The sequence below is a fragment of the Pipistrellus kuhlii genome, unplaced genomic scaffold (genome assembly GCF_014108245.1).
Source record: "Pipistrellus kuhlii isolate mPipKuh1 unplaced genomic scaffold, mPipKuh1.p scaffold_m20_p_3, whole genome shotgun sequence".
Lineage (NCBI taxonomy): Eukaryota > Metazoa > Chordata > Mammalia > Chiroptera > Vespertilionidae > Pipistrellus > Pipistrellus kuhlii.
In genome coordinates, this window is record NW_023425529.1 from 167,669,095 (window position 1) to 167,695,944 (window position 26,850).

A 26,850-nucleotide genomic window follows, 5' to 3' on the forward strand; every position below is an offset into this window, starting at 1 on the left:
ACACTTTTTTTTTTTAAAGACCTTAATCTGACCTCTCATATGAATTCTAAAAGAAAGCAGATGGATAACTAAGAAGATGTCTTACATGAGTTTTAATAGGCATTTTTAGCCAGATAACTGCTTTTCATCCTGATAAATTTTGCAGGATTATTTTTCTTCATTCCATTTTTGAATCTACATTTACTTAGCTATTCTTATAAATTCAGTATAACATAGAAGTATAGCTTGAATTTAACTATGTAGCGTAGAATTCTACCTTAGGAATCTATAATAATAAAAGCATAATATGCTAATTAGGCCGGATGGCCTTCTGGAGGAATCTGTGGCTGCCGGGGCCAAGGCAGGGGCCGAGTCCCTTGCACGGATTTTGTGCAGGGGGCCTTCAGTATTAAATATTAAGAAAATATGTGTTCTAACTTTTCTTGACTCCTGCTTCTGGATTTGACCAAAACATATAGATTAGGTTACTAATGGCATTTGGAATAGACTTGCTTAGTAGCCAGAGCCCTGTTCACTGTTCTGAGGAGAAAAAAATGTCTGAATCTTAAGTCTGGCAAGTCAAATTAGTGACTGGAGCAGTCATATCTATAACTCTTGTGCTGCACATCCAGGAATCTGACCTGATAAGAAAGGCAGTCATCTTGTCATTATAATCTGCCTATTAAAGGTTGGGATAACTGAAAGCATCAGTAGGGCAGGAGCAAGAAAAAAATTGTTGAACATCTACTTCTGTGTAAGGCACTGTGTTACACAGTTCTCTTGTATAAGCAGCCCACTTAGCAGCAGCATTATAAAGTACAAAGCATTGCTGTTCTTATGTTTCAGATAAGTAAATAGAGTCTCAAATCTCATTGTATACCCTCTACTCTAGTACCATCATTTATATAAAAAGGGTGTTGAACTAGTAATCTCTACATGTTTAATAATCTATGACTCTATGAGGGAGATTAAAGGAGCAATTATTTTCCAAGAGGGCCAAGCCTTCTTAAATAAAACTGCCTGTCTATATATTTGCCTCCAGAGGATGCTAAGATATTATATGATGTGAGATTTGTTATTCTTCAGTTCTCTCCCCTTAGAAAAGCATCCTTTTGAGATTATATAAAGACCTTCACATTTAATTACTGTATGAGAATCTGCTAATTTCACCTTTTTATAAGATGCAAATAAAATCTCAATTTATGCTTCATCTGTATTTCAAAGGATATATTTAAATTTAGTTTTACGAATTAATCTAGTCTGGTTTGGTACCCCCTAAGCAGTCTCCTGTTGAAATAAAAGATTTTGTTTGTATTATTTGTGACAACCAGAAATCTCAGAAATTTAGGTTTTAAAAAATATCTATTCTGATTATATTTCAAAATTTCTCTTTTTCTTCAGTAGTTCTAAAAATAATAAGCTTTCTTGAGAAATGAGTTACATACTATAAGATTCCCCCTTTTAAAGTGTGCAATTCAATGATTTGAGTACAATTATAGAGTTGTGTGGCCACTACAACTATTTAATTTTAGAACATTTTAATCAACCAAAAAGAAATTCAGTATCCCTAAATAGTTACTACCGATTCCTTCCCTTGTCCCCTAAGCAGCCACTAATTACTTTCTACTGCTACAGATTTGCCTTTTTTGGACATTTCAGGTAAATGGAATCACACTATTTGATCTTTTGTGTCTGGGTTCTTTCACTTAGCATAATGTTTTAGAGGCTTATCTATATTGTGGTGTGTTTTAGTACTTCATTCCTTTTTATTGCCAAACTAGAGGCCCTGTGCATGAAATTCATGCCCTGCGGATATAGGGGGTCCCTCAGCCCATCCTGCACTCTCTTGCAATCCTGAACCTCTCAGGGAATGTAGTTGGACATCCCTCTCACAATCCAGGACTGCTATCTCCTAACCAGGATGCCTGTCTGCATGATCACTCCTGATGACGTCCAGAAGATCATTTGGCTGTCTGGTTTAATTAGCATATTATGCTTTTAATTATTATAGATAACATTCTATTGTATGGCTGTGCTGTACAGTTTTTTGTTTTTCTTTAATATACTTTATTGATTTTTCACAGAGAGGAAGAGAGAGGGATAGAGAGTTAGAAACATCGATGAGAGAGAATCATCGATCAGCTGTCTCTTGCACACCCCCTACTGGAGATGTGCCCGCAACCAAGGTACATGCCCTTGCCCGGAATCAAACCCGGGACCTTTCAGTCCGCAGGCCGACGCTCTATCCACTGAGCCAAACCAGTCCCGGCGTGTGCTGGACAGTTTTAAATGAAGTATTTGTCTGACAGTTTTTGTGAAAATCAAAAAGAGCAGCATAAAATTTAATTTTGTTACATAGCACACATGATGCCTGTGAAGCATTTTGTGTTGCTTATTACCTAAACTACTTGAAAATTTGCCTTGATTTTACATAATAATCATTGGTTTCCATATTATTATTAAATTCTTAGCATTGGAAGTGTATTCTCAAAGGTTTTCACCCTTAAAATTCTTTGCAAGAGCATGTTGAAAGATGTTTGGCCCTAGCTGGTTTGGCTCAGTGGGTAGAGTGTCGGCCTGCGGACTGAAGGGTCCCAGGTTCGATTCTGGTCAAGAGTGCATGCCCAGGTTGTGGACTCAATCCCCAGTGGGGGGCATGCAGGAGTGGACTGATCAGTGATTCTCTCTCATCATTATCTCTCACCTATCTCTCCTTTTCCCTTCCTCTCTGAAATCAATAAAAATTTATTTTAATAATAATAAAAGTTAATTTTAAAATATCTTTGGATCACATGTCTATTTTAAGTTGTATTTCATTGTTCAGGTCTCATTTTAAATTTAAAAGTTGAAAATGAAATGCTTTTTCTGTTTATAACAATACAAAAATATATATGGTCAGAAGTGAGAGGTGTCCATAGTTTGTTCTTCAATATATAAGTACTTTTAAGAGTTTGAAAGTAATTCTTTTTTCTCTATGCATAGTGTAAGTTTAATTAATAGGTATTAAAATACATTTTTATTGAATTTTAAATGGCATAACATACCCATTATAACTTTTGACCATAACATATATTTTAAGTTTAAAACTGGATGGTTTTACCTTTATATTATTTTTCTTATATAAAAACATTTCCTCAACATTTTTCTATTGGAAATTTAGTCCATTATTCAGAAAGAGATGTGCTGCCAAAACCGGTTTAGCTCAGTGGATAGAGCGCCGGCCTGTGGACCGAGAGGTCCCAGGTTCGATTCCGGTCAAGGGCACGTACATTGGTTGCAGGCACATCCCCAGTAGGGGGTGTTCAGGAGGCAGCTGGTCGATATTCCTCTCTCATTGATGTTTCTAGCTCTCTATCCTTCTTCCTTCCTCTCTGTAAAAAATGAATAAAATATATATATATATATTTTTTTTTTTTATAAAGAAAGAAAGAGATGTGCTTATTTCTTAGTCTTTCAGGTCTTTCGGTTTTACATTTTTATTTTATGATTTTCTAGCCACCAGGAAGTAAAGTGCTAACAAAGAGGCATATAGTTTCATCCATAGTAAATTATTTAATTAGTGAAAAAGTTGAAAATAAAGAGTAAAATTAGTTTGGGTTATGTATTAGTTTTAGTTTTTAACTATCAAGTCATTTGGGGTTGTCTGTCTGCTTTTGAATAAATAACTCTGAATCTTGGAAACAGATTATGTCCTGTGATCTTTCAGCCCTGCTACTCATCACCCTATCCTCCAAACTCATCTACTAGTTTAGGTTATATTTCTGTTTTTGTCCCTCAATACCTTTGGACTTTTGATAAACCTTCTTTGATTAATTATAATAGAATCTGTGAGTCACTCTTCTTTCTCAAATTAAAAGATACAGAAATCTGAATTGTGTGTATGTTTTCTCTTAGAGGCTATTTTTCATATGAAATTTTAATTTGGTTTCAAAATTCCTTATATAATCTCATGCTTATTGTCTAATAAAATTAAAATTTTTCAAATCTAAGATGTAATAGATTTCAGATAACTTAGTTTAATTTAGGCATAATACCTATATTTATCTAGTCAGGATCTGCTTGTTGTCTTTCTCTCTATCTGAAATTCTTGGATTCCCCAAAAAGATCAGTACCTGTTTCTCCGTTGACCTGAGACTTTCTCTAGAATAGTGTTTTTCAACTATGTTTGGTAAAGGACTAGTTTTTTTTGTTGTTGTTGTTGTTTTTTTTCATTTCTAGTCTACCATGGACCAATATTTCTAGCAAATACAATAAAATCAACTATTAGAGAAATGACAGGCCTCCCCCTCCAAAAAATACAGAGTATAAGATCCCTAATTATGTGCCACAGCAATGTCAAATTATCATAGGTTCTAAATGCCCACTTTTTTTTTTTTTAATATATTTTATTGATTTTGTACAGAGAGGAAGGGAGAGAGATAGAAAGCTAGAAACATCGATGAGAGAGAGAGTCATCGATCAGCTGCCTCTTGCACACCCCCTACTGGGGATATGCCCGCAACCAAGGTACATGCCCTTGACCGGAATCGAATCCGGGTCCCTTCAGTCCCCAAACCGACGCTCTATCCATGGAGCCAAACCGGTCTCGGCTAAATGCCCACTTTTAACTTTCGTGCTTTTTTTTTTTGTCACAGACTGGCTTATTCTAGGAACTACACTTTTGGAGTAGCACTATTCTTTTTTTTTTTTTTTTTAATCAATCTTTATTGTTCATATTGTTACAAAGTTTCCTCATTTCTTCCCCCCTCCACCAGGTTCCCACCCCACCCTCTGCCCCCTCCCCATCCCCCATTGTCCTCATCCATAGGTGCAGTTTATGTTCAGTCTCTTCCTCCCTCCCTTTCCCCGATAGTAAATCCCTTTTCAGATAGTAAATCAGTTACTTAGCATTTTCTCATATCAATAATACCACCACATGCCCAATGATACATTTCACACAAAAGACATTTCCAAATAGGTCAACCAGCCTCATCCAGGCCCCACCCAAGGCACTCACAGATCAACACCCCAGCCCTATACATCCAGATCTAAGCCTTCATTACTTGATTCAGCAGACCCTCAAGTTCCCACAAAAGTTTCCAGCCATGTCTGAGTGGCAGCCGTGGGGCAGGGGCAGGCGAGGAGCGAGCTGTTCCGGGCCTGGCCGCACCAGACCCGGCTGCTTCGGGCCTGGCCGCTCCCAGCTTGGCAGCCGCTGCTCCAAGCCTGGCCGCTCCCAGCCTGGCAGCCGCTGCTCCGGACCTGGCCGCACCAGACCCGGCTGCTCCGAGCCTGGCCGCTCCCAGCCTGGCAGCCGTGGAGTAGCACTATTCTGCAGCAACTATTCTCAAATGTTTTGGTCCCAGAGGCCCTTTTATTCTTAAAATTTGAGGACTCCAAGAAGCTTTGTTTTTATAACTGCCAGTATATGGCTGTGAAGAATATGATACTATTGATAGTTTGGTGTCACTCGTTGCCTCTATTTGTGCTAAGATGCCAGCACTCTTATCTGCCATTGCTTTTGCGATATAGATGCAAATGTCAGAATAGTAAAAAGATAAGTAACATCTTAGTATTTTATGAAGATAGTTTGACTTCACAGGATCCCTGGAAGAGTCTCAATAGCCTCTACTATTTTATCCCCACGTCTCTATACCACACTTACACAGCTAGAAAAGCAATTTGACCAGCACTTAGCTTTAGAAGTCCAAGAAAAGATGTTACACATTTTTTGGAGGAAAGTTTATTTATTTAACTCAGATTTGTTTGTAAAAAGTTTTGAGGCAAATAAAAATAAATTGTGCAAGCAACGTAAATCTGATAATTAGTAGAATTTATGATTTTCTTTCTTTTAAACCTTGATATACTAATTTAAATCATTTGGGGTGAGTATACTAATTTAAATAATTTGGGGTGAGTTTTGTAATAACTATTGGTCACTATTGGATTACATCTTTGGGTAACCCAAAACTACAACTTGTGTGTGTGTGTGTGAGTGTGTGTGTATGTGTGTGTGTGTGGACTTCTGTCATTTTTTATTTGATGATCTAAGGGAAGACTAGTTACACGCTTTAAAAAATTTTGTGACACATGGGTTGAAAATCACTGACCTAGGTTATAGACAAGATAAATTGTCCGCAAACATGAGCTGCGTCCATGTGAAGGCATTTTCCGTACAGCTGGCTTGTTCATAAACATAAGGCCCCCTCCTACTTAGCCACCACTAGATACCTAGAATTCTGGTGTCAGTGTTCCATCCCAGAGTTGGTGGGCAGTCTCCATGCTGGCATCCGGCTCCCTCTGCATGTATACCTGCCAAGGTCCAAAGTGGGCCTTCTTTGTTGCCTCCAATAGCACAAATCCTCCTGTGTAATAAAAGCCTAATATGCAAATTGACAAAATGGCAGAGTGACCAGTCGCTGTGATGTGCACTGACTACCAGAGGGCAGATGCTCAATACAGGAGCTGCCCCCAGCCGACAGGCCCCAGGCCAGCAGGCCCCAGGCCAGCCAAAGCGGGTGCCAGTGACCCTGCCAGTTGACCCACAGAGGGAGGTGACCAGCAGCAGGGCAGAGCTGGTGAGCAGGAGGCACAAGGCTAGCCAAGGTGAGTGCCAGCGGGGGTTCCCTGATTGTCCTGCTGGTCACCCTACAGATTGGCCCTGATCACTGGCCAGACCTAGGGACCCTACCCGTGCACGAACTTCGTGCACCAGGCCTCTAGCATGTACAGAAGAGGAAAGGATGTGCTTGAAATGTGTGTGGTAGTTTTACAGAAAGATGTTTGAGGAACTGAAATGTGTTTTAACTACTGCCATTGGAAGTATGCTAAGTTGTCATGTCAAGTCAACATTTCCTATTGCAAAACTACAACTTTTAATGGGAATAATACTAGGGAACCAGCTTAGGTTCATGTTTTTTGCAAAGTATATGTTCATGCTTATGTTCTGAAATGGTTAATAAGGATTTTTACTTTCAGGTGCCCGGGAATATCACGTCCAGTTTTTTAGCAACCAACCAGAGAGGGCATGGGTTCATGAAAAACGGGTACGAGAGTATAAAGGTCATAAACAATATGAAGAATTACTGGCTGAAGCAACCAAACAAGCCAGCAATCACTCTGAGAAACAAAAGGTAATTGACAACATGTTAACATTATCAATCAAATATAGTTCTTAAAGGACTTCATAACTACCACACACATTTAATACTTAATTCAGATAATTACTAGAATGACTTATTTTTTTAATTCCTTGTATTCCAATTTAATAACTTACTATGTCAGTAATTTTGTAAGTCATATGTATAGTGTTACAGTACTATTAAAAACTTTACCTGTCTGCTCAGTATAATGTTGGATTCTATTTTGAATTGAATTAATTTACCTATGTAAGTGTAGATGCTAGTGAAATATGGATTTTGCAAAGGTTTTTTGTTATTTTTCTTATTTTAACATCTTTCCATACTTGTTCTTCATTCTTATTTAGCAAAATTTTTATGAACATAAAGTTTAAAAAATATTTAGTATCTATTGTGAGAGAGGCAATGCTTGTATTTAATCTTCATAAAATTTAAATGAGGTAGATACTATTATTCTTGTTTCTAGAGATGAAGAAATTGAGACAGAAAGCTTAACTGGTTCAACTCAGGTCACACAGGTGATGAACCAAGAAATATGTTTGATGTGATGGTGAATATTTTAGAATTTTGATTAAAAACTCGTGATGCTCTGTCTGGTTGAGATATTTAAATATGTTTTTAAATATTTTTCATTGATTTTTAGAGAGAGAGGAAAGGAGAGGGATAGAGAAATAGAAATAACAATGAAAGAGAAACAACATCAGTCCACTGCCTTCTGCACACACACACACCCCGAGGATCAAGCTTGCAACTGTGGCATGTGCCCTCACCAGGAATCGAACCACTGACCTCTTGGTTCCTGGGTTGATGCTTACCTGCTGAGCCATATTGGGTGGGCTGGATAAGATTTTTAAACTCAACTAATTAATTTTAATGTGGGTCTCTTGTGATTCAGAAATTTGTCATATTTTTACACTTTAAAAGCTAAAATTGATCACAGAGGATTTTGATTAATTTTATCCCACTTAACATTTTACAGATTTATACATCAGTGTTTGATGTACACTATAACATTTCATGGTTTCATTAGCTAATTTCTGGCTACCTCAGTCAGAAATTAACTCCCTGGATAATTCTTAATTGCTATAGTCATCTCACATGACTAGTTTTCTTATCTGTCTTAACAATCCAAAGATTTTTTTTTTTTAAATCAACCCCAGACATAGATACCTATAAAAACTCTGATTCAGGTTTACTTTTCCTCTCATACAATACATTTTTGCTTTACTATGTCTTATCAACTTACATTTGTTCCTCAGTGCTCTCTCCTTTCTCCATTCTGCCTCTGTGTGCCTTATGTTACAAACTAGCAGCACAGCTTCAAATGCTGGCTCTTCAAGTGCCAGTTAGCTTTGTTGTGATCTTTGTTGACCCTGCAGCTGTAGAAGTATCATTCTTTTAATACACACACGTGCACGTGCGCGCGCACACATACACACACACACACACACACACACACACACACACACACACACTAGAGGCCCGGTGCACGAAATTCGTGTGCTGGGGGAGGAGAGGGGTCTTCTCAACCCAGCCTGCAACCTTTCCAATCTGGGATCCCTTGGATGTCTGACTGCCAGTTTAGACCTGACCCCTGTGGCAGGGACATTCCTCTCACAGTCTAGGACTGCTGGCTCCTTACTACTCGCCTGCCTGACTACCCCTAACTACTTCTGCCTGCCAGCCTGATTGCCCCTGATCGCCCCCAACTGCCCTCCCCTGCCAGCCCCATCACCCCCAACTGTCCTCCCCTGCCAGCCCAGTCTCCCCCACGTGTCCTCCCCAGGGAGGGTCTGGGATTCCTGACTGATAGCAAGCTGACCAGCTGCCAGTTCCACAAGGAATGGGGTGCCCTCCTCCCTCCTTCCAGGGCCCAGGGTGCAGGGCAATGGGATTCCTGGTTGACAGGCTGCTGACAGCAAGCCGTCCAATGGCTGATTCTGCAAGGAATGGGACTCCCTTGTCCCTCCTGTGAGGCTCTGGTTTGAAGGCCATCCATGCCCCTGATCGAGTGAGACCCAGAGTTATGCTGTGCCCCAGCCAGCAGGGCCCACAGCTCCCTCCTGCTGCTGCCCGCTCCCTCAGCTCAACTGTTTAGGTCCTGGCGGCACCTGGCTTTTTATATATTAGGATATAAAAGGCTAAGCTACTGTCCAACCATCCGACTAGTAGCTATGACATGCAGTGACAAACAGGGCAGATGCTCAATGCAGGAACTGCTGGGCTGTGGTGCCTTGGCAACAGTGATTCTCAGGTTATGCACCTTGGAACCAGAGAAGGTAGCCCGATTTCAGGGTATGTCTCCCGAGAACTGCAACCAGGGACCCCTTGGGGGAGTGTTGGAGAACGATTTTGGCCCAAACCCCATAGGCCAGACTGAGGAACCCCACCCACTCCACAGATGCCTTTCCAGTCGCAGCGCTGGCTCAGTTGTGGCCAGACCATGGCGCATTGGTTTCAGGGCGTGTCCAGCCCATCTCGCCTAGTCCCACCCTGCTGGCCACTTTCTAAATAATTTCCTTTCCATGTGCATGAATCTGTGCACCAGGCCACTAGTATATATATAATTGATTTCAGAGAGTAAATGAAAGGGAATCATTAATGGCTGCCTCTTGCATGTCCCCTACTGGGGATTGAACCTGCAACCTGAGCATGTGCCTTGATTGTTCATAGATCAGTGACCTCTTAGTTCATAGGTCAGTGCTCAACCATGAACCACACTGGGGCATTACTGCTAACTTTTTATGAAAAGTGGTCAGCAAAGGGGGATATATAAAAGGGAATAGACATGCACGACATTTAATAGTAATACCAATTTATCCAAGTTATAGACTAAGAACACTTCATTGATTTAACTGAAAAACCTGAAAATATTTATGTGTACCTAGAAAGATGACAGGCTCACATGGGAAATACCTTGTGGTTTAAATGCACTTATTAGCTTGAAATGTGTCTGATAATGCCTATATCTCTCTTTAAAGATTCGGAAACCCCGACCACAGAGAGAGCGTGCTCAGTGGGATATTGGCATTGCCCATGCAGAGAAAGCATTGAAAATGACCCGAGAGGAAAGAATAGAACAGTATACCTTTATCTATATTGATAAACAGCCTGAGGAGGCTTTATCCCAAGCGAAAAAGAATGTTGCCTCCAAAGCGGAAGTTAAAAAACCCCGGAGACCAAGATCAGTGCTGAATACTCAGCAAGAACAGACCAATACAGGTGAGGTGGCCTCCTCACCATCAAGTACTGAGACACGGAGACTTAGCCAGAGGCGGCACACGAGTGTGGAAGAGGAAGAACCACCTCCTGTTAAAATAGCCTGGAAAACAGCAGCAGCCAGGAAATCATTACCAGCTTCTATTACAATGCACAAAGGGAGCTTGGATTTGCAGAAGTGCAACATGTCTCCAGTTGTGAAAATTGAACAAGTGTTTGCTCTTCAGAATGCTACAGGAGATGGGAAATTTATCGATCAGTTTGTTTATTCAACGAAGGTACCTCCTTTTTTTATATCGTTGTGCGATTTCCCCCCCCTCCAAAATGGTATTTAATAAGTAGTTTACCTTGGCATTTAAAAAAGACACACCACCAGATCATAATTTAAATATTCACTGCATTTGAAATGTACAGCCAGTTCACTCTGTTGCAGATGGGGCAAAAAAAAGACAGGAAAAAAAGACTATGATTTTCCCTCCTTTGCCCCCATCTCTTGTAATATCCCTATCTGAACTTGATTAATCTTTAGCTGTGCTAACCAAAATTTAGCCTAGCTCCCTAAAGTTGTGGGGAGAAAGTGGGCAATTTGCCTTTTCTTTGTTTGTATAGTTAATTTTTCTTAGTTGAAAAGTGTACTTCTTATTAAATCATTTTATCATTTCTTTGAATTAATCTTTGTAATAATTGTACCCACTGATCAATCGGTTCAGCAAATCTCAATACTTGAGTTCAGCAAAGAAAGAATTCAGAGCTAAGAAACTCAAATTATAAGAGAAACTTCATTTGGAAAGTCACAGAGGTAGAGGTGAGTCAGGTGGGCTTTGAGGGCCAGGAAATGAGTTACAGAGGCAAAAGCAGGGCCTTAGAACTTAGCAAAAAGAAAGGTGGAGAGCAGGTGCCTGGGGAAGGAGAGCATAAAGAAAGGTGCTGGGTGCTAGATGCAAGCAATCTGTTTGGTTGCACTAGCAATTTTGTTAAGCTCATGTTGACTTGAGATAGCTAATATATTTTAGAGAAATACCAGAACTTACGTTAGTTCTTTAACTGTAGTGATAGCTTGGGTATGGGGTGAAAATATCTTCTTGGAACTGAATGTCTCTGACAGCCAGCTCTAGGCCTCCATTTAGTGCACTTATACTTTAGTTTTACTACTTCAAAACTCATAAGATTTATAATATGTATTCCATAGACCTTTTCACTACCTCCCAGCAGTACCAATCGTGGGCTTATGAATTTGAGTTAGTGGCACCTCATAAGTGTGTGTGTGTGTGTGTGTGTGTGTGTGTGTGTCTGTGTGTCTGTGTGTGTGCGCACGCGTGTTTTAAACATATTTTATTGATTTTTTACAGACAGGAAGGGAGAGGGATAGAGAGGTAGAAACATCAATGAGAGAGAAACATCGATCAGCTGCCCTCCTGCACACCTCCTACTGGGGATGTGCCCACAATCACGGTACATGCCCTTGACTGGAATCGAACCTGGGACCTTTCAGTCCGCAGGCTGATGCTCTATCCAGTGAGCGAAACCGGTTAGGGCATGGGTGTATATTTTTAAAGAATTCTCTATTTTCTAAAATTGTTATATGGACATTAAAATAATTAAATATAGATATGCTTTATTATTGATATGCTTTTCAACAGGAAAGTGTAAAGTCCTCTGCTTGTTTTCTGCCTTTAGGTGCAACTGATTTCATTAAGGCTTAACTGCTTGAAAAAACTTAAGTTACAGTTCAGTTCCCACTTGGTTCTGCTGATAACTTTGAATGGCAAATGAGTACTCTGTCTTTTTTGAATGCAGATTGACTCCATTAATGGAGCTAGTTTTTTATCTTTTAGATGCACAGTTCAAATTTTTGTAACCCCCTCCAAAGAGTGCTGTGTAAATGAAATTTGAGATAAAACTGATCTTTTATAAATGAAAACTTATAAAAAATATATACATATTTATAAATCACTCCTTTATTTCAGTGAAATAAAAATACCTAAACCTTCCAGTTCCAAATTGCTTATTAGTTGCACATTTTGGTCACCATGAATGGTATGGTTCTGTATCTATAGATGATGTTGTCTTTGAAGATGTGTTGAAAGTTTCAGCTGTGTAATAGAGTACTTTGCCAAATTAAGATGCCTAGAGTTCTCTTACTGTGACTTGAGTAAAGGGAGAGACTGTTCAGACCAGAAAATACTTTGTTTTTTACAGAAAATTATGTGATACACATTCATTTTTTTTAATGTATTGATTTTTAAAAAAAATATTTTATTGATTTTGTACAGAGAGGAAGGGAAAGAGATAGTTAGAAACATCGATGAGAGTCATCGATCAGCTGCCTCTTGCACACCCCTACTGGGGATATGCCCACAACCAAGGTACATGCCCTTGCCCAGAATCGAACCCAGGACCCTTCAGTCCCCAAGCTGACTCTCTATCCATTGAGCCAAACCGGTTTCGGCGATACACATTCATTTTTTAGTGATATTTATCATCTGGACTTAGATGTATAGATTTTTTTCTACATTATTATCTCATTGTACATTTTGGAATACAACCTGATGACTTTTAATAAAATGGTTCTGATACTGACTCGGATAATTAGCTGCAATCAAGGCCATATAAAATTCAAGAAAAGTATAATCTTGAGCTATTTCTATAAACCAAAGATAACTATTTTTTAAAATCTTTATTGTTGAAAGTATTACATATGTCCCCAATACCTATTTTTATTTGCCTTATTTTGAAGGGAATTGGTAACAAGGCGGAAATAAGTGTCAGGGGACAAGACAGACTTATAATTTCTACACCAAACCAGAAAAATGAAAAGGCAACTCAGAATATATCATCTCCTGAAGCAACATCTGGTTCTGCAGGTGGGTATGAATGAAGAATATATTGATTCAGTTTGAGGTCATAGTTCTGCTCTACTATAACATGGTAGCTATATTCCTAAGAAACTTTTAGTTATCAAAATCTAATTTTATTTTTAAAAATCAAACTATAAAAGCAATTATTTTAATAGGAAAGAATGATTTAGGGGCAAGAGAGCTTATAGTAACAGTTATTTTTCCTACAGGAATTTAAATAATAGTGTTAACAGCAAGATGGCAAGAATTCAGGTCTTGTCTTCTTGAAGGAAAAATTTCAATCAAGAGACAAAGTGTAGAGAAGCAAGCAAGAATTTGAATGCAGCAAAAAGTACTTAGTGCAGTGAAACAAGGAAGGACATAGAGGAAGCAATAAGAGCCTCGTAGAGAAAAGGGGGCCTTGAAGACAGGTTCATAGGTTTAGCCTGAGCTGCTGCTGCCCGTTGCTCTCCTAGTTACAAGTCCCAAGGGGTCCCTTAGAAGTTAGGTGACACATGCCTGTGGGTGGGGGGAAAGAAGGGGAACGGAGTGGCCCAGACTATGCTCCCTGGAGAAAGAGCTTCATTTTCAGGGGGTTAGGGGGAAGTCTTAGGGACAAAATAGAACCAGAATGTTACCAGACCTGGGGTTCAGCAAATCCCAATATTTGAGTTCAGCAAAGAAAGAATTCAGAGCCAAGAAACTCAAATTATAAGAGAAACTTCATTTAGAAAGTCACAGAGGTAGAGGTGAGTCAGGTGGGCTTCGAGGGCTCAGGAAATGAGTTACAGAGGCAAAAGAAGAGCTCTTGGAACTTGGCAAAAAGAAAGGTGGAGAGCAGGTGCCAGTGGGAAGGAAAGTGGGAGGAAAGGTGCTGGCTGGTGCTGGGTTTTTATCTACTCTCTAAAGTTGAGGATCTCGATAGACTGTTTATCAGCTTTCCAGGTGTATCCTTTCCGGGTCAGTCTTCACTGATTTTCAGCGCAAGGGCCCGGGTCATTAGTCCTTGCATCTGTTCATGATGTCAGATAGCATAGCTTAATCTGCTTTTGCTGCTTTTCTGGGCCTGCTTGGAGCTGAAACACAACTGAGGCCTAAATGTCATCTCTAGTTTAACCAAAACTCTGACTCTGTGTTCAGCTCTGCCTCCAAAAACATTGATGCAGATTAGAGCCTCATTGTCCTGAGGGTTTAATGCTTAAGGGAGTGGTCGCACAAGGGCTTGCATGGGAATCATGTGAGGCTATCCTATGGCCCCCTAGTTCCTTCTCTAAAGAAGTCTACCCTATGACCAGCAACGTGCGGGGGGGAGGGGAGGAGCAAACTGCACGACAAGTGATATGAAGGTCAGAAGGTCTAAACCTCATACAGTGATATGCTTGCTGGAAGAGGAGAGGTTACCCTGGGGGCAAGGTCCTACTCTACAATAATTGTTTTTCCCACTTTTGCCCATTGCTAGGTACCTGGGGCTTTCCAACCTGGTGACCTACCATACCTGGTCTATCATCCTTGGCTCTGCTCATGCCTAACTACCTACTACATATTTCAAAATACTGTGTTAAAAAAATGAAATTATGTTGAAGGGATGAATAAATGGACTTAGATTTTACATTAATTAGCCATAATTGAAAATATTTGTTTTCTTCTTTGAATATTAAAATACTCTTTTGGCCTCAGCCCTCCATAATCAGTTTTATTGTCTTTCTTTACATTAAACTGTTTACATTATCTGAATTTAAATGTGATACATAGAGTAGGAGGGTCTTTATTTAAACATCTAAATTCTCCTAAAAAGAGAAAGTAAATTCTTCATATAATATTAGACTGCTCTTAAATATACTTTTTAATTTTATTTTAAAATAAAATTTATTTTAAAATAAAATTAATAATATTTTTAAATATTATTTTTAAATCCTCAATCAAGGATATTTTTTCTCATTGGTTTTTAGACAGAGTGTGAAAGGGAGAGAGAAAGGGGGGAGAGAAACATGTGAGAGAGTCACATGCATTGGTTGTCTTCCGCTCTCACCAGTGATTGAGCCTGCAACTGAGATACTAGCCCTTGACCAGGAATCTAATCCAAGATTCTTTAATCCTTAGGCCATTTCTCTCTCAACTAGCCAGAACTTTTTTTTCCTTCTTTTTTTTTTTAATCTCATCTGAGGATATTTTTCCATTGATTTTAGATGGGAAGAAAGGAGGAGAGGGGGACAGAGACAGAGATAAATATTAAAATGAGAGAGATGCATCGATTGGTTGCCTCCTGCAATTACCTCAACCATGTCGGGGTAGAACCTACAACACAGGTATATATGTGCCCTTGACTAGGAATTGAACCTGAGACCCTTTGGTTTGCAGATCAGTGCTCAACCACTGAGCAACACCAGTTAGTCTATACTTTTATTTTTAATTGAGCTGGTTTTTTCCCTTCTCAGCTACCGAACATTTTATTTTCATGTAGTCTTTTCATTGTAAGATTTAAGTTCTGCAATGGACTTTTTCTCTTTACTTTCTTATAAATGAAAGGTAAAGTATAATTTTATCATTGTTTATATCTGGAAAAAGCCCAGTTTCCTCCTTAGGCAAGAACATATAATTAGGCTGTAAATTAATGTTGGGACCTTAATATAGGGATGAGTGTTTTTTGTTTTGTTTTAGGTTTATTTATTTATTTTTTGTTTTTGTTTTTTGTTTGTAATCCTCACTGGAATATATTTTTACATTAATTTTTGGAGAGAGTGCAAGGGAGGAGGAAAGAGCGAGAGAAATATCTATGTGAGAGAGAAATCCATTGGTTGCCTCTTAACACTACACCCTGACTGGGACCAATTCTGCAACTAAGGTACATGTCATTGAGTGGAATCAAACCTGGGACCCTTCAGTCCAAGGATTGACACTGCCCACTGAGCCAAACCATCCAGGGCAGGATGAGTGTACTAAAGCTTTGACCTTGGCTTAAATGTGGTTACCAGCTATGGATGATAAGTGTATTTTGTCGTTTTAAATGACCATTTTGCTTCTTATAAAAATAACTTCAGTACAGGCATACCTCGTTTTATTGTGCTTCATTTCTTTTTTTGCACTTCACATATGTTGCATTTCTTCCAAATTGAAGGCAAGACCCTCCACCAGCCAAAAGATTTCGACTCACTTTGTTGCGATGGTCTGGAACTGAACCCACAATATCTCTGAGGTATGCCTGTAGTTGAAAGTCAGAAAAAAGATTTCATTTTCCTTCAGAAATTAGTTATATCATTATCTCAACTGGTGTTAACTACCTACAGAGAATTCCTAAGCCTTTTCCTAGTTAATTTAGGGGATACACAGAATGTATGGCACAGTTGCATTTCTATGGTTTGCAGAATTGTATTTGAATTTATACTAGGTTTCTAAGCTATTTTCCAAGATGGTTACCTCCTCTAACTTAGAATGTAATCATAATACTTTTTAGTGGTTTTAAATGTAGTGGAATTTATGTGTTTTATGGGTAGCTTTCAGAATTTTAAGAAGTCGTGTTGCCTTATCTTCTATAAGCCAGTACCTCAAGTATCTGTACTTGATGGAACAGTTATGTTGTCATCCTCAAAACGAGTAGAGATTTTTGTTTGTCTTAAGCAGTTCTGTTTTCATTTTCTTCTTCCCTAGTAGGTATTCAAACATTGATAAGTACACTAAAGTATGGATTTCTGGTATACTTAGGTGTCTATGAGGGCAGATTATCTGTTGTTTTGATAAACATTTTCATCAGTAAGGGTAAAGGAAGGAGCTAGCGTCTTCATTTGTGAATTCTCTGCCAGAAACGAATAACCACAGCTCAGAAGCAATATGTTATTTCAAACTACCTACTCTTTCCCCAAAACAAAGGTAGTGGGATCCTTCTTTGTTTTGGCCTTGAACTAAGGTGAGGGAATCTATTGTATTTATACATAGGCAAGAACAATGAAATCAAATAATATGCAGGTGATCTGAAGGCTTTACTGAAGCAGCTTCTGCCTGATTTTATAGGAAGTCTTATCAGATTTCTCCTGTAATAAGTGAAAGATGATTATCTAGGAATGACCATTTAGGTGGTCCAAGCACTGAAAAGATGGAGAATAGCTGCACTGAAGGTATCGTTCCTTCTCAGGGTCACAGAATGAAATCATTCTTGACATAGTAGTCTTTCAAGTTGTGATCTTCAATCTAAGTTTTATCCTTTCCAAAATGGGTGAATGTGAGTCATCATCTTTTTACTTTTAAAGAATTTTACTGTTTAAAAATCTCAGTAGCTTCTTGTTTTACCATTTAACATGAAAGCACTTTAAAATTTGTTTCAACCAGTTTTCCATGATTTAAGTATTTCTATTATAACCAGTCCCTTGAGAGTCACGTTAATAATTTGGTTTAGGTCAGCATTTTTTGTGCATTTCCTACCTTTTCCCCTTTTGTTGTTAATAATATAACATTAGCAATACTTGTTAAGCACTGTTAATCACTTTACAGATAGAATTCATTTGTTAAAATGCAAAATATGTAGTACTGACTGAATTTTGAATCAATATTTCCTAATGTCAACTGAAAATAAAGTCACTGTCATTCATCTCAATCCCTTCATCTCTTCAATTATAGATACATAAATTTGTTCATCTGCTTTCAAGAAGACTAAACTATGTCTCTGCAACTTAGAAAAGCAGGGACTTTGGTCAAATCTTACATAAATGTCAAACCATCCTTAAATGTGTTTTTGTTTATTTGTTTGTTTAAATTATCTTTTAGGCTCAGAAAAGAAACAACAGAGAAGATCAATTAGAACTCGTTCTGAATCAGAGAAATCCACTGAGGTTGTGCCAAAGAAGAAGATCAAAAAGGAGCAGGTTGGCTTCCTACATGTAGAGAGTTAAAGCATTGTATTTGTAAATGTTGTGGCTTAATATTTTCTTTGGTACCTTAAAGAAAGAAAAACTTTCCCCACCCTGGGTTTCCTTTCTGGACTATCTTATGCTTCTGTCCTAGTGAATTCCACAGCCTTGCTTTAATCCAGCCATCCCTGTGATTCTGCTTCAAGCATTTTCACAGAATACATTCAGGCTTCGGGAGGTGGGAAGCCAGTGGTGCAAGACTTGAAGTCCTCACATTTATTTTGAAATTTCTGTTATAAGCAAAATGATTTCATGTTTTCATGATTTTTATTTGGAACCATCAGTGAGTTCCCTTTAAAAAAAATTTTTTTTAATTTTCTTTTTAAGCTGCTGGTTACATTTTTATTTTTTAAACAAATCAAATTAAGTACGAGAATTATATTTAAGAAACAGATATCATAGATGATCTGGTTTTTCTGTTGGTATCACAGATTTTTTGGAATGTTATTTTCCTAATGGAATTGCACTCATGTTATTGGGTTATCAGATAAACATGTTTCAAGAGTGTGTGTGTGGGGGGGGGGGGGACATTTTGAAGGGGTTTAAACCAGTAATCAATGTAGTGATATTCATATTAAATTACCTTTTCAAATTAATTTTTAGAAACCATAATCCCTTCAATTAAACTTACAATCAGAATTTTAATTTATTAAACTGAAAAAAATACCAACTTTTACAGCCCAGATAGCTGTGATTAAAGACAATTCTGAATGATATTAGTTCCAATAAGCTTTATATTTTTAAAACCACTTAATGTAGAAGAGTGTGAAATTTCTTATTTTCTTCATAATTTTAAACTTCTAAACTTAAAGGGTGATTTTTGTGGGTGCTCTATGGTATCATCAAGCATGTAAAACAATTTTCCCAGAAAGAGGTTGCTAAAATTTTCAATAATATATTAATTTGTCATTCATTTATCATAATTAACTTTCATACTTAAGAAATCATATTCCAAAAAATCTTTCTAAGCTCTTGCAAACCTACAGTATTCATTACCAAAAATGAAGTTGTGATTTTGCCAGCTGGTTTCCAAATTCAGTCTGTGTCCAGTCAGTTTAAAATTAATAAGCAGAACGAGGACAAAATGGGACAAATTGTTAATGCCACTGTGTTATAGTTAGTAGTAGAACAATACCAGTGATTGTTTAGATTTTATATTTGTATTACTAATTGTATCTTATAAAAGTGCTTCTGTTGTATGTTTTTTTTACCTGTTGTAAAAAAAAATAAAAATATTTTTTAAAAGCTTAGAACAATCCTTAAATATTTACAAAATGTGTTTCAACATGCATATTTCACCACATCTTTAAGAAACATAAAATCCAGTTCATAGCTTAAACAGGAAATCCTCCAAACAGCATCCTTTCTTTAATTCTAATGGTTCAATCCTCAAATTACCACGTGTTTTACATATACATTGGCAGAATAACTTCTGATCTCGCTCTCCTAATGTAGGATCAAGACACTGTTCATAAGACACTCAAGAAAGTGCTTTTGCAATATCACAAACTTATTAAGTTTGTACTAGCAGCAAAAGTATTGAGCTTCCAGCTGTATGGAGCCCTGTAGCACTCTCTACAGAGAGGGTCCTGATTCCCAGCAACTTAGCTGTGAGTGCAGGCGCGGAAGGGTCTTACAGTGGCGTGAGTTACATTAACCTGAGTATCATAGTAAGTAAAAATTTATCCTAACGTCTTTGGGGCGGGAGGGGTTTAGAGCAACATCGGGCTGGTTGCAGAAACAACCCCTCTCCTGCCTCCCAGACACTGAGGAAAGTATTCTTGTTCTCTTCATCTACCAAGGGAATGGTGGGAAAGTCTGTGCTAGAGAGCATGTGGCTGTGTGTTGTCACTTGGTATTCAGCACAGGCAGCTAGGATTTAAACCCTCCTTGACCTTGAGACAGAGACTTTTACCCAGCAGATGGGACTGAGTTCGGATTTCAGATACATTAACCATTCATCATTACTTAGCTTGATGGAAGTATTATTTTTTTTCCCTCTGTTAATTAAAAGTGAGGGGGGAAAATCCTCGTTAATGCTGATTTTTCTGTCCAAACAGGTTGAAACGGTTCCTCAGACAACAGTGAAGACTGGATTACAGAAAGGTGAGTTTTATAATGTTGATTTTCATTTCCTTGATTAAAACAAGTTTTAAACAATTATTTGTACTTCATGTATTTTTGTTTGTCTCTGTAAATCATTGTTGTTGCTCTTCAGTCAATAATTTGTGTGAAATGGAAGTATTCCCCGGTGTGGGTGTGTGTGTGTGTGTGGGTGTGTATGACTTTTAGAGTTGATACTATTCTGTACCTCCATGTGAAAAGTCTTATTTGTTTTATGTAAATTGGAGAACACCACTTAGACTTGATACTGTTTCCAACTTTTCTCCATAAGGTTCTGGGGTTTCACTGGTTTATATACTAGGGATGTGACGAATCCACTTTTTTTGGTATTCGACTGAATACTGAATAGTACCTATTAATGTTTGTCAAACATGGACTATGACAAATCAGACAAGACAACCTGATTAAAAAAATATCTTGCCACATTTATTTTTACAGTGCTGTAAAATATTTTTGTAAATTAAAATGATTCATAGTATATTTATGGCCATTATTAGATGACCTTAATGCAAATCTATTTGAGATATGCACAAAGTTTAAGAAACCTTAAACTTATATTTGTATTTTCTGTGTGCAATTTGACTACAGTACAAACTCCATAGCATGATTCGTGCGTTTTTGGTGAGATCATTCAGACTGTATTTAATACCTGTAGTTTACTCTGGGCAAATTGCATTATTAAAAAATAAAAAACACCAGCCTCTCTGCATTCTCGGGGAGAAGTCTGCAGCGATGGTCTCCGTGGAGATCCTCAGCAGAACTGAACAGCCTCTCGGAGGGAACACTGCTTGGCGGAGCTCCAAGAAAAGACATCGCGATCGCTGCGAGATTAGGAGGCCTGATTGCGTTGTGTTTCCACCATTCCACAGGGTCGGCGGACCGGGGAGTGCAGGGCTCTGTCAGATTCAGTGACAGCTCCGTCTCCGCAGCGATTGAGGAAACTGTGGACTGAGATTCCTGTACAATTTCATCCCAGAAACTCCAGACTTGTAGTCTCCATGCAAGATTTCTTTGTCGGCGGCTCGATAAACAGTTTCTTTGTTTCCAATTTTGATTTTGCCAATCATCATTATTGGCATTTTCCTGACTGGTTTCTTCTTCAAGACTGAACAATTGCTTTAACATTCAAATGATTTTTTTTTTTTTTTTTTTGGTCTGAGCTGGATAGGTACAGCTTAAATCATGGGTCCAGCCTAAAAACCACCGTTTAACTTACACTGATCAATTTCAACATGGACTGTTTTTGTTTTTAAATAAAGCATCATTAATGCACATCTGCAGGGTTTTGCCAAACAGCCCAAACTGTGTACATTACAATAATTAAAAGCTTTTTTTTTTTTTTAATGTTAGTGCTGTTATCATGGAGAACAGTATGGCAGCTGTCTTTGGCAGTCTGTCATTTTTCTAGCATTTTCAGAAACTCATCGGAAATGGCGGTACCTGTGTTTCCCTTCGAAAGCCTCAGTACAGCACTCCTATTCCTCTGTTAAAACTCCTTGTTAATCCAGTGATCTTTTAGGCCAAGGAAATACTTTGTGGTGGTGTTCTGGGTCCATACACCAGCAATGAAGGAGATAGATTTGTGTACTTGTGTTTTTTAATCAGCGTTAACATGGGCAGGCACCCTCATTTATAGATGTAAGGAAACATTCAGTGAAAAACTTGTAGACTGGGATGTATAACGAGGTTCCAGTAATCTGAGCAGTCTAAAGAGGCCCACATCCTCCACCACAGAACATGGCTATGTACCAAGTGCTACTCTCACTCAGCCTGTTGCGGATCTTCATGGCCCTGGGAGACTTGTTTCTCCATGGTCTCTTCTGGACTGCACACTTCCACCATAGCTTGCTGGGCTGATCTAGATGTCTGTTTGTTGTATGGAAAATTTGGGGGAAATATCCAAAACACAAACTGTGGGTTGAAATATTAACCGTCTCCTTGGTTCCTTGGTATTCACCGTGCCTGATCTGCACATTTCATCGTGGCTGTTTCTGTATAGCCTATACTGCATTAGCCCAAGAGATTGTTGCTTTGTAACTTTTTGCACTATTGTTTTGGCTGGATTTGTATTACACACAGTTTTAAAAAAAAATTCCACACTATTCTCTGCCTTTTTTTTTTTTTCCATACATATTTCTTTCCGCACAAATTCCACATAGAGGCCTCTCATCCAGCTCTTCGTGATTTGGCTGCACTTGAACATTGATTGTGTGTTTACAGCCCTCAGCAATGTGCCTCCTACATGGCATGACGTGTAGATGTGCTGCAGCACTTGTTAATGGTCACAATAAATGACACTGCACCAAGGAGGTGTCAGATGAACAATTATGAACATCCAGAATTTATTTGGGGGGGAGGGGCAATATGCAACTAAATTGCAAAATTGGGGGGAAATGGCACTATCCGTGTACGAATCGAATACAAATCAGAGATTTGTCACATCCCTAATAAAAACAATTTGGAGATGTCTCTGCGACCATATTTGTAAGCTACATAGTGTGTTGGGTTTTATGTCTTCCCCCTCCAAATTGAATGGTTCTTTGGATTGCTCCAAACAAATCAGCTATCCTGTAGTTTTGGTAGAATTGGTTTTTAGGTTGGAACTTGGGCTGTGTTGACTGAGCTTTAGAACAGGAGCACTGCATTAAATGTTTTAATAGAGGGGTTGTAAACTAAATCACTGTGAGGAAAGTCAGAAGCTTATGAAGTTTTGACTCGTGACTTCAGTTGTTACAAAGGGAGCTCTGCTTTCTTCACACTACAGATGAGTTTGGGAAAAGAAAATATTCACAAAAAAAGTTAACAGAACAACCTTTAAGCACTATTTTAGGATTAATTTCGGTGTATTGTATTAAGGTGCCAGCGAGATTTCAGATTCCTGTAAACCTCTAAAGAAAAGGAGTCGCGCCTCAACTGATGTAGAAATGACTAGTTCAGCATACAGAGACACATCTGACTCTGATTCTAGAGGCCTGAGTGACCTGCAGGTAAATATGTTCAAGGGTCTGAGCACAGTGCCCTTTTTTGCTTTGCAAAACCAAGTAACATATATAATTGCTTTACTCAACTGCTGTGGGATCATGGGGATTTTTTAAATATTCACATTAAAGAAGGCATTGGTTTATTTTGTAATGGTGAGCATCTTAATTTTGCTAGTTTCTTACATAACAGAAGCATAGCTTATTTTTTATTTTAACTAGAGTTTCTCTCAAAACACCATATATAGTATCCAGGTGTTTTAGAAAGAAACGAAAGAGGTCATGTCCAGGTTTATTTGAGCAACTCCTACTAGGATCTTAATAGCACCTAACATTGAGGAATTTTTTTTTTTTTTAATGTGTTATGTTTTCCATGTAGGTAGGCTTTGGAAAGCAAGTAGATAGCCCTTCAGCTACTGCAGATGCAGACATTTCTGATGTGCAGTCCGTGGACTCAAGTTTGTCAAGAAGAGGCTTTGGAATGAGTAAGAAGGAGACTGTGTGTCAGGTAGGCAAGTGGCCTGTCCTATAGCTTGAAAGAACTGCTATCATACTCTGCCAATAATAAATAAATTTACCTTCTATTGGAAAAGGTAGCCTTTCTAAATTATGGTACTGGTTTAAAACAAGTTCTAAAAGCCATTTTGGGCTCTTCACTTTCTGAGTTGGAATATGTATTATTCATATGCAGATATAAATCTCCATTGGGAGATTGTGTTGTGAAATGGAAGTAAATGACAAGTGACTGATTTCAAAACGATTTTCTTAAAATTAAATTGGTATTAAGTTTTTAATGTATATTTACCCTTTTTGAAAAGTACTGCTTTCCCCTGTGAAAAAAAAGTATCTAGATTCCAAAAAAGAAGTCATAAAAGATTAAGTATGACTTTTAAACTATACCATATTGGGTCTGGAAATAGTTATCTAGTTCAGTGGTTTCTCCAGTGAGGGCCAAGGACCAGCAGCATCAGCATTGTCAGGATACTTATAAATGCATATTCTCTTCCCCCACTCCCACACTTCTGAATCAGAAACTATAAGAGAGGGAGGGACCCTGTGATCTGTGTCTTAATAGAGCCTCCAGGTGAATTCTGATGGCTGCTATTAAGTTTGAGACCCACTGCTCTTTGCTCTGTTGCAGATCTGTGAAAGCTCTGGTGACTCTCTGATTCCTTGTGAGGGAGAGTGCTACAAATACTTTCACCTGGAGTGCCTGGGGGTGACATCACTCCCCGATGGGAAGTTCATCTGCATGGAATGTAAAACCGGTGAGCTCCTTTGTTTTGGTAGATATGAAAAGATGGAGGAATATGCAAGCCAGCACCTCTCATGATATCTAATTTTCTTACTGCTATTATGTAGCTCTTACCCTTCTCTCCCATAGGTATTTCAACAAATGAAGATCATTTGGTGTTTAGGCTTTCTAAAATCAAAAGAGTAGTTAGCAATGTTATTACCAAATTTCCTTCTATCTGTGCTTTAATCATAAAAATCTATCAATTCATCTAGATTTACTTGTATTTTATCTAAAGAGCTATACAAAGTATATAGAGTAAGTTATTTTTCAAATGGATTTAAGATTTTTATGCTTAACAAATTTAAGTCCCTTGACTTTAATAGACTGGAGTGAGTGCTGATTGCAAAGCATAACCATGGTGACAGTACTTTTAGTGGAAACATGGAGCTACTGGAAATTGTTTTTAAAACTTCAGGGTTTTTGCCGAAACCGGTTTGGCTCAGTGGTAGAGTGTCGGTCTGCGGACTGAAAGGTCCCGGGTTCAATTCCGGTCAAGGGCATGTACCTTGGTTGCGGGCAAATCCCCGGTAGGGGGTGTGCAAGAGGCAGCTGGTCGATGTTTCTCTCTCATCGACGTTTCTAGCTCTCTATCCCTCTCCCCTCCTCTCTGTAAAAAATCAATAATATATATTTAAAAAAAAAAACAAAACTTCAGGGTTTTGGCCCAACTGGTATGCTCAGTGGTTGAACATCGACTCATGAACCTGGAGGTCACACACAGTTGGATTCCTGGTCAGGGCACATGCCCAGTTTTGCAGACTTGATCCCCAGTAGAGAGCATGCAGGAGGCAGTTGATCAGTGATTCTCTCTCAGTGATGTTTCTATCTTTCTCTCCTTCTCTGAAGTCAGTTAAAAATATTAAGAAAAATAAAATAAAACATGCGGGTTTTGGAGTCACTATTTATTCTCAACACCCCACCCCAATACACACTGCCAACCTATCAAAATAATTGATAGAGAAAGAAATAGACAAGTTTGTATTTCTTCCCGTGCAGCCATGATTCTATTTAAAGTCATGGAAAGCTGGAGATAGAGTTGTTTAATCTGTAACAAGGCAAGTGAAAAGTCAACTGAAAATAGCATGGTAGTGCATCCAGGAACTATGTAGTTTTTTGTTTTATTTTTTGCTGTGAGGAACTATGAGCCAACTGGTTATCAAGTATTTATGATATGCTCATTTTACCTGTGACACTTTATTTCTTCCTTTCTCCCTTTTTTTGGATTTTCATAAATAATTTTATCCTTTTTAATTTGATTTTATTCTTTATTTAAATCTGTGCATGCTAAAATCATTAGAATGCTAATATTTTTCTAAACACTGACTAAATGCCAGGTGTTGTTAGTACTAAGCATTTTATCCTATTTCTAGAGGACCAGTGCCCATCCTGTGCCTTCTCGCAGTCTGGGACCCCTCGCTCCTTACTGCTGGGCTCACTGTTACTTAACACTGCCGTGGAGGTGGAAGAGGCTCCTGCCACCACCACTGCCTCACCAGCTGTGAGCCAGGCTTCTGGCTGAGCAGCACTCCCCCTATGGGAGCACACTGACCACCAGGGGGCAGCTTCTGTGTTGAGCATCTGCCCCCTTGTTAGTGCACATCATAGCGACTGGTTGTTCTGCCATAATGGTCACATAGGCTTTTATTATATAGATCTCATTTTACCCTCATAGTAAGATATTTTTATTATTTTCATTTTGCAGAGGGTGAAACTAAGAATTAGAGGGTTTAGTTTAGGACCTTATCCAAAGTCTGAAAACAGCAATTGATAAAACTGACACCAGGATACTTGCTGTTTACCATTGCTTTTTACCATCTTGATTAAGTAGGATGGAGATCATGCATGTATCATATATTTTAACACACATGTGCTTTCTCACTCTAGCTCTTGCTTTCTCACAAACATACATATGCAAAACGTAAGCTATTAAAGTTGTTTTGAACATATAACATATTTTTTTCTACGTAAGACATTTTATTCATCACATGTAGACTCTACAGTAAAACATTTGAACAATTGGCTAACCGGCAGTCTTGGGGTCAAATTATCGGCACATTGTTTTATTTGACCTTCAAAATATGTTTTGAATGTGTGAACATGGATTAGGCATGTACTCCTAGTTCCTCACATTCTCTGTCATTCCCTTTTTCTAAAACCCTGCAACTCCGGTTATTTATATAACCTCTTCAGTCCCTTTAAACACTTAAGTTTGCAATCTCTGATTCTGACTACGATAAGAAGGACCCAGTACCTCCATATTAAAACATTCTTTTGAGGCTTCTCTCCTAACTTTGGAATCCAGCTGAATTCTGCCAAGGTTAGATATAAACTAAATTGGTACACATCTATTAAGAAATTTAAGAAAGAAATTTGCTTTAAAAATAATTAAATGGCCGAAAC

The 26,850-nt window shown here is 38.4% G+C and overlaps 1 protein-coding gene across 6 annotated transcripts in view; it reads left to right on the top strand.

Moving 5' to 3' along the window:
* Positions 1-26,850, top strand: part of NSD3 (nuclear receptor binding SET domain protein 3) — a 109,079-nt gene that overhangs the window by 46,166 nt on the left and 36,063 nt on the right. For 4 of the 6 annotated variants that reach the window (XM_045588868.1, XM_036455211.2, XM_036455212.2 and 1 more), the window contains exons 5-12: positions 6,937-7,091; positions 10,079-10,594; positions 13,054-13,180; positions 17,909-18,006; positions 20,112-20,157; positions 23,032-23,162; positions 23,533-23,661; positions 24,295-24,421. In XM_045588868.1, coding sequence (XP_045444824.1) covers positions 6,937-7,091; positions 10,079-10,594; positions 13,054-13,180; positions 17,909-18,006; positions 20,112-20,157; positions 23,032-23,162; positions 23,533-23,661; positions 24,295-24,421 — 1,329 coding nt within the window. Of the gene's footprint in view, positions 1-6,936; positions 7,092-10,078; positions 10,595-13,053; positions 13,181-17,908; positions 18,007-20,111; positions 20,158-21,044; positions 22,278-23,031; positions 23,163-23,532; positions 23,662-24,294; positions 24,422-26,850 lie in introns of those variants that run through there. The other 2 variants (XM_045588871.1, XM_036455214.2) reach the window with 2 other exon arrangements.